Genomic DNA, 7,508 nt, shown 5'->3' on the forward strand with positions numbered 1-7,508 from the left:
AGCTGGAAAGGAGAAGGGCAAGGCCTGGAAGCTGCAGCAGCGCTGACGCAGCCTGGGCGCCGCTGCCCAGCGTGTGAGGGAGAGGAGGCCACCAGCTCAGCTTCCTGCAGTACTGGAGTCGCATGAGACACCAGACCAGGGCTCTGAAGACTGAAAACTAAATGGTGTTTTTTTTTTTTTTAAAAAAAAAAAAGCCTAATTGGAACTCAGTCTTTTTATTTGACCATGGGCTTGGGTAAGAGATTGAACCAGGTACAGGAGCTTGTGTGGTGCCTGCTCTAACGCCTCCCCAAAAACACCGAGCGCTTTTTTTATGCCTTCCCTGGTGTGGGGGACATTTTCTTTCTGGTTTTCATTCACTCATTTTCAAAATAGTGAAAGATGGAACTCGCTCACCCCCCGAAGCCCTCTGTTTGCCGGTAACGCCCTGGCTTTGCAGCCAGCAGTGTGGGAGCCTCCTCCGCTGGAAGCCTCCAGGCAGCGCAAGCCCTTCCAGGCTCTCGTGCGAGAGCGGCTGCGCAGCAGCGGGGGCCAGGCCTGCGTACGGCGGCAGCACCCGCACCTTGGGCTGCGGTGGCGTCCGTCTGGGGGCGAGGATTTATTTATTGGAAAGAAAAATTAACAATCTGACAGCGGCACAAAAACGGTGTAGAACAGGGGTGGCAGCTCGGCTACTGGATCAGGCTGACCAGGCAGTCCCTGTGGACCTCCCCCCGCATGTCCATCCCCCCAAATACTAACAGCAGGTGCACGACCGCGTCCTCGGCACGGCCCCCTTCCTCGGCCGCGGGCGACTCTTCCCTGGCTCCCACGTCCCGCGGGGTGGCTCCGGTGTTGCCGGCCCGCCAGGGAACGACGCACATGGCGTGGTCCAGCCTCCCAGCGGGCAGAGGGGGGTCAAACTGCAGGAGCGTCCACTGCTGCTTCTCTGCAGTGCAAAGAGAGACATTCACACCTTCAAATGTAGCTTCACGGGCTCAAAAAGCACGCTGGCGCAATGACATCGTTAACGGGACTAGTTTTTCAACATTAGGGAGCATTTCAGCGTTCTGTCTTGTACTGGCGTCACTCCGGCGCAAGGACACCGACTACCGGGAGGCTGAGGGGGCAGTGCCTTTTCCAACAGGCTGGCGCGCGCCGTTACGCAGCTGAGAAGCGTCCCTACCTGTGTGGTACTTGTACGTGGTGTCCAGCGCCCCGCCCGGGCCCATGCCGCCAAAAATGTACACGTGCTCTTTAAACGCGGCGGAGGAGTGGGATGCCCGTCCTCCCGGGACGTCGCCGGTGGCTGGTATCTTAACCCACCTCATGTCAGCTGGTGGAGAAAAAGAACACGGCCGTGGTTATGCATTATAAGAAACCCAGAGTTTTGTTGTTTTAAACAAATACGGTAATATTTTAAGCACTTAAGAACTGATCTTTTAGAAAAAAGGTTCCCCAAAATCAAAACACATCACAGAGCAGTTACTGCTCTGCAGCCCCTATGTCCACACTTACTGATGTCGATGCAGAACAGATCATTGTAAAAAACATCACCGGCTAAACCTCCATGGATGAAGAGTTTGGTCCCGACTGCAACCACGACGTGTCCGTGCCGAGGAGAGGGGGGGTCGCCATGAGTATCTGGCTGGGACCAGGTCAAGGTGGCTAAAAATGGGAGCAGACGCGCATTAGGGAGAAAACTCAGGACGCTCTGCAAAGCGGCGACGCCAGCGCCCTGCCGAGGCTTCCTAAGGCCTCCAGCGGGGTCAGGAGAGTTAACGCTGTATCGCGAAGCGCAGGCGAGCCCTCCGACGGCGCGCCCTGGGCTGTTCGGGTCACCCAGGAGCAGGGCAGATTAATTCAAACGGGAAAGCAAACGCTTTCTGGTGCACACAGGGCCGTAAGAACGGAGGGGACAACGCTGGCAGAACGGGAGCGGTGCAGGACGATGCCACCGCCGAAAGGAATCAGCTGGTGGGCAAGCGTGGCAAACCGCTCCCATCTCCCGCGGCGCTCCTCGGCCCAGAGCTTCGCACTGCCACTTTGGCCCCAGTTCCCAGTGACTACATCAAGACAAGAGTGAGGACCGTCCGCCCGTCCATTTAAACTTGTGGCCGAAGCAGGGCCCCAACGTTTCCATGTCTGTGACTGAATCTGGAAAACCCCCACTCAACAGAGGAGGGACTCCACCGTCCGGCACCACGGCCCTTCGCGCCTCCAGAGGTACCTGTGTCAAAGACGTGGAGCCGCTGGTCTGTAACGGGTTCTGCTCCTTTGTCCCCCCCTCCGAAGACGTACAGACGGTCTCCTATGGCGGCCGAGGACGTGTGGAATGTCCGAGGCAGTGGCTGAACACCACTCACTTCAGGGCTCTCCCAGGTTCCTCTTTCTAATTAAGACATTTGAGTAACGAAGCAATCAACGCGGTAACGGAAAACACGCTCCGCTCCCTTTCCCGTGGAGGAGCCTGGCAGCGGCTTTGCGGCTGGCCCGTCCCGCACACCCGCGGCTCCCGGGGCTCCGTACCTCGGAGCGCGGAGACCGAACCGGGGGAGCCTTTGGGCGGCCTCTGCGGGCGGGCCGGCCGTTCGGGGCCCGGTTCGCCGGGCCCTCGGGCACTCACCCAGGTCCAGCACCTGGACGCAGCTCCGGTTCCCCTCCGGGTGGGCGCCGCCGAAGACCCAGAGGCGCGGGGGGGCGGCGGCGGGCAGGAAGGTGGCGTGCTCGTAGCGCGGCCGCAGCCCGCTCCAGCCGGCCGGGGCCCAGCGGTGCGCGCCTGCGGGCAGCGGAGAGCGCGGTCGGCGGCGGCCCCGCGGCCCCGCGTCCCCCCCGGCCCGGCCCCGGCCCGGCGCTCACCCAGCTCCACGAAGTGGGCGTCCGCGAAGGCGCCGGCGGGGTCGGCGCCGCCCAGGAGCAGGACGCGGCCGGGCCCCGCGCCCGGCAGGAAGAGGCAGCCGTGGCCCACGCGCCCGCGGGGCCGCTCCCCGCGCGGCGACAGCCGGTACCTGCGGGAAGCGAGGGGCAGCGCTCAGCCGGGCCGAGCCGAGCCGAGCCGAGCCGAGCCAAGCCAAGCCGCGCCGGGCCGGGCCGGGCCGCGCCGGGGCCCCCCCGCCGCGCTCACCACTTGGCCGGCTGCGGGCGGCGGCCCGGCTCCAGCAGCGGCGGCGCCCGCGGCCCCATGGCGGGCCGGGGGCAGGGCGGCCCCGGGCGGAAGCGGCTGCCGCCTTCCGGCCCGCGCCCGCCGGAAGTGCCCCGGGCTTCCGCTGGCGGCCCGCGGCGCTCCCCGGAAGTGCCGGGTCCCGCTTCCGGCCCCGAGCCGCCGTCCCAAGATGGCGCCGCTGGACCTGGACAAGTACGTGGAGATCGCGCGGCTCTGCAAGTACCTGCCCGAGAACGACCTCAAGGTGCGGCCGCGGCGGGCGGCGGCGGGGCCGGGGCGGGGCCCGGGCGGGCCGGGGCCGGTGCTGACCCGCTCTTCTCCCGCAGCGCCTCTGCGACTACGTGTGCGACCTGCTGCTGGAGGAGTCCAACGTCCAGCCCGTCTCCACGCCCGTCACCGTCTGCGGGGACATCCACGGGCAGGTAACGGCCGCCCCGCCGCGCCCCGGCCCTGCCCGGCGCAGCCCCCGCCCGGGCCCCGGTGCCGCCGGCGGGCGCGGCCCTCAGCCCCCGCTTCCCCCCGCAGTTCTATGACCTGTGCGAGCTGTTCCGGACCGGCGGGCAGGTCCCCGACACCAACTACATCTTCATGGTACGTGCGCGCCGTGCTCGGCCCGGCTCTCGCCTGGCGCTCGCCGAGGGAGCCGAAAGCTCAGCCCCCGACGCGCTGGCTGGGCCTCGGGCCGGGCCCGCGGGCGCCGGGTTTGCTTCTGCTGCCCGGCCTCTGCGCGCGGGCTCCGTTCTGTTGAGCGAAGCGCGAGCGGCGCGGTGCCCGTCGCGCAGCAAGGGGCGTCCCGAGGGTCCGCCGGGTCGCGCGCGGGCAGCTCTGGCGCGAGGACGGCGTGCCGCCTCAAACCCGAAGCTCCCGCTGACCAGGGAACGCGTACTCGCGGCTCCAAGCAGATCCGGCTTCCCTCCGGCCTCAGTTTCCTTTATGCTCTGCGAGAAACGTAGGACGGGTGTGTTGCTCTGCGTTTTTCCATTTGACTGTTTCTCCATTTACGAATATGTTTTTGACTTGCAGGGTGACTTTGTAGATAGAGGTTATTATAGTCTTGAGACTTTCACTTACCTTCTTGCACTCAAAGCTAAGTGGCCCGATCGTATCACACTGTTACGAGGCAATCATGAAAGCAGGCAGATAACACAAGTGTATGGATTTTATGGTAAGTCTTTACCCAAACGATTTCTGAATGGGGGCTAACGCGTAATAACCGAGTAGGGCATTTTCCCTTGGGAAACCTGTCCTGAGTGCAGCGCTGCCTGGGGCTGGATGGGAAGTGGGCTCCGTAGGACTGGAATGTCGTCGTTTGTTAACGTGATCGTTGTGTTCGTGAACGTGGTTTAGCCCAGTTCTCACCGCGCTTTTCCTCCAGCATCTGGGTTTTCTGTTTGTTTTTTGGTACCACATTCAATGTTAGAGACAGAGCAAGAGCGTACATTCACACAGAACGTGCTCCGGTCTCTTGTAATGAAAGGTCCTACATGAAGCCGTGATGTTACCGTCGTTCCCCTTAACTGTCAGCATAACTAAAAATGGGGATCGTACACGGAGTGTGCTGTGGAAGGCATTTATTGTCAGCAGTGAGGATCTGGGAAAATGCCACTGGCAAGAAATAAGCAACAGAACAACTGTTTGAAAAACAGGGAATTAAATTGCTTGGAAACTTCTTTGTTGTTGTGTGAGGCTTTGATAAAACCTGAGGAAATCCTGGAAAAAATCCAACACCTGCCGCAAAGAATAATGTCTGTAGCATACCTTCTTTTGGATAACGTGTCAACGAGAGCAAGTACAAATGTTCTCAGGGCGCGTAAGAAACGCCTGCCCGCCGGGTTTATGGCCACGTTCGTGTGGCTTTAAGCAAAGCCACCGTAGCTCCCATTTGTGGAAGAATATCTTCCACTGGCCCGGCCGGTTCACGCGTTCTGCCTCAATTCTCCCATGTAAAATCTGCTGGTTTGCGCCCTCGGCTGCTGCAGTCGGGTCAGCCCCCGCCGGGCAGCCGCGGGAAGCAGCGAGAGCGTCGTCAGCTGCGCTGCACGAGAGCCCGCTTTCTTTGCACCGCCCGGCGCGCTGCGCAGGAGGCGAAGCCCAGGAGGCGCCTCGGTCCCTTCCCGCGGGCGGCCTGGCCCGCGGCAGGACTGAGCGCTTCCCACCGACCGCTTACCGGGGCTGCTGCTAGGGCTTTGATTTTACCCCTGACTTCCGAGTTCTGCTGTAAGTGTTTGCCTCTGATCTTATTGCCTGGATTCCTTCTGATCCATTAAGAGGAAAAAAATTCTCTATTTAACAGACGAGTGCCAAACCAAATACGGAAATGCTAACGCTTGGAGATACTGTACCAAAGTCTTCGACATGCTCACAATAGCAGCTGTAAGTGTAAACCCCACGTTACAAAAATATTGTCTTGTCTAAATGCGACTGCTAGAATTGGTGACGGGCCAGGGTCACGCTGGCAGCGTTCTGGCCTGGACTAAACCTCGAGCGTTGGCACACGTGTCTTTGTTTTCTCCAGTTAATAGATGAGCAGATTCTCTGTGTGCATGGTGGCCTCTCTCCAGACATCAAGACGCTCGATCAAATTCGAACCATTGAACGTAATCAAGAAATTCCTCACAAAGGCGCCTTCTGTGACCTCGTTTGGTCTGATCCGGAAGATGTCGACACGTGGGCGATCAGTCCGCGAGGAGCGGGCTGGCTCTTCGGTGCCAAGGTGACGAATGAGGTAACGATGCTGTTGTGTGCAACATAAGTAATTGCAGGCACGCGATAAATTGAAGTGTTCAGCTACAAGTTTGATATTTACCCTGGCGACGAATGGATCGGGGCACTGTGAGGTGGCGAACTTCCCTTGCGAGACCGCTGTGAGTCAGTTGTGGTGGGGGAGGTTTGCTCAAGGCAACGGGAAAAAGTGAGCTGTTTGAACTTAAAGGCATAAACGCAGCTGCCAGATGTGATGATGCTGACGTTGCTTTAAAGACGTATAAGGCAGTGAGAGTGAGCAGCATCACCAGGGTTCGTGTAGAATGCTTTTCTAAGGATTTAGGAGAAAAAAAAACCCAACTTTTTCTTAGCAATTCTTGACTCAACCTTTGTTGCTTTGGAAGCCGGTGAGCAGAGTTCTCGGGGCTGACCCGCGCTGAGCTTCCCGGGCTCCCGACCTGGCCGCGTTAGGGGTGCCGCCCTCGTGCCGTGCGTTGTCCCCGCGGCCTTTCCGCAGCACGTTCGGGAAGGATCGAGCCTTGCGGGCGGCAGAGACTTGGGCATCGCGGCCGTCGCCTGTATTTCACGGCTGTTCTTCACTGCCCGAAACCCGAATGGTTTTTTTCAGTGCACTGGGTGACAAAGCTGCTCTTTAACCCCTTCACGGCGTGCGCGCGCCAGGGCTGTTGTGCGGGCGGCGGCGTGCAGCTGCTGGGAGAGAACTGACCTTCCTTCTTCCCTTTACAGTTTGTCCACATCAACAACTTGAAACTCATCTGCAGAGCGCACCAGCTAGTTCACGAAGGCTACAAATTCATGTTTGATGAGAAATTGGTAACGGTATGGTCTGCTCCAAACTACTGCTACCGCTGTGGAAATATCGCGTCAATCATGGTCTTTAAAGATGTAAATACCAGAGAACCAAAGTTATTCCGGGCAGTTCCAGATTCAGAACGTGTAATTCCTCCTAGAACAACCACGCCGTATTTCCTCTGAGACCCTTCCCCGCCTGCTGTCTCCCTCCTCCCTTGTACTGTCCCTTTACAATATACTTTTTATCGAGCACTTTGCTGCTGAAATGCTGCCTCTTGCCTTTTTTATTTTTAAATTATCTAAATTTATTGTGTAATATGGTGTCTGTAGCAAGTTTCTTTTTATTTTCCCTACCCTAGATTAATTTCAGATTATTTGTAATATGTCCTGGAAATTGATACTGCTGCATGTAGCCCTCGCCTGGTCCCGGGGTTAGGGGACACGGTTTCCTTTCCGCCGTCGCGCCACCGGGAAGCAGCTCGGTCCCGGCGCGTTATTCAGGGGTTTTTTGGTAAGTTTTAAGAAATTTCAGCAGCAAAGTTCCTGCCTCGTGTGCACGATGGGACCGTGACCGCCTTGTGTTGTGTGCAGGCCCGGGCCCCCAACCCGGCCCTCCTCCCCCTCGTAGCTCCTTTGCCGCGGGCGGGGAGACGGCGCTCCCAGGGCCGTTCCCCCGCCGCGCCTGCGCTCCCTTCCCGTGGGGTTCCCGCTAGGGACACGCAGACCTGCTGCAGCGACGGCATTTGTACATTAAAATCATTGTTCTGATTTTTTCCAGATACCGTGTCTTTTTAATAGAGCCGCGCCGGGCCTCGGCCCCGCCGCGCGGGGGAAGCGCGGGGGAGGGCCC

At 59.5% G+C, this 7,508-nt stretch overlaps 2 protein-coding genes across 3 annotated transcripts; one reads left to right on the plus strand and one right to left on the minus strand.

The window, feature by feature from the left end:
* Positions 1–199: 199 nt before the first annotated feature.
* RABEPK (Rab9 effector protein with kelch motifs) lies at positions 200–3,212 on the minus strand. The gene is made up of 7 exons (XM_082327644.1): positions 3,104–3,212; positions 2,839–2,987; positions 2,606–2,758; positions 2,210–2,371; positions 1,498–1,647; positions 1,166–1,315; positions 200–928 (listed from the first exon to the last, which is right to left on the minus strand). The coding sequence occupies exons 1-7, from the start codon at positions 3,160–3,162 to the stop codon at positions 672–674; spliced, it is 1,080 nt and encodes a 359-aa protein (XP_082183770.1). The 5' UTR covers positions 3,163–3,212; the 3' UTR covers positions 200–671.
* PPP6C (protein phosphatase 6 catalytic subunit) lies at positions 3,193–7,435 on the plus strand. 2 transcript variants are annotated; one of them, XM_082327646.1, is made up of 7 exons: positions 3,193–3,386; positions 3,469–3,564; positions 3,668–3,733; positions 4,166–4,307; positions 5,436–5,515; positions 5,658–5,867; positions 6,593–7,435. In XM_082327646.1, the coding sequence occupies exons 1-7, from the start codon at positions 3,312–3,314 to the stop codon at positions 6,839–6,841; spliced, it is 918 nt and encodes a 305-aa protein (XP_082183772.1). In that variant the 5' UTR covers positions 3,193–3,311; the 3' UTR covers positions 6,842–7,435. The 2 variants fall into 2 exon arrangements, with proteins under 2 accessions (XP_082183772.1, XP_082183771.1); XM_082327645.1 differs by having other exon boundaries at positions 3,668–4,307.
* The last annotated feature ends 73 nt before the right edge of the window (positions 7,436–7,508 follow it).

The sequence above is a fragment of the Platalea leucorodia genome (genome assembly GCF_965183815.1).
Source record: "Platalea leucorodia genome assembly, chromosome: 15".
NCBI lineage: Eukaryota > Metazoa > Chordata > Aves > Pelecaniformes > Threskiornithidae > Platalea > Platalea leucorodia.

Bases quoted from the DNA above. Each gene is read 5' to 3' on its own strand.
- RABEPK (XM_082327644.1), bottom strand. From the start codon at position 3,162: ATGGGGCCGCGGGCGCCGCCGCTGCTGGAGCCGGGCCGCCGCCCGCAG. The intron at 2,372-2,605 runs GTGAGTGCCCGA...TGTCTTAATTAG, and splicing joins CGTCCAGGTGCTGGACCTGG to AAAGAGGAACCTGGGAGAGC. The intron at 1,648-2,209 runs GTACCTCTGGAG...TCCCATTTTTAG, and splicing joins GCTCCACGTCTTTGACACAG to CCACCTTGACCTGGTCCCAG.
- PPP6C (XM_082327645.1), top strand. From the start codon at position 3,312: ATGGCGCCGCTGGACCTGGACAAGTACGTGGAGATCGCGCGGCTCTGC. The intron at 3,565-3,667 runs GTAACGGCCGCC...TTCCCCCCGCAG, and splicing joins GCGGGGACATCCACGGGCAG to TTCTATGACCTGTGCGAGCT. The intron at 5,516-5,657 runs GTAAGTGTAAAC...TGTTTTCTCCAG, and splicing joins ACATGCTCACAATAGCAGCT to TTAATAGATGAGCAGATTCT.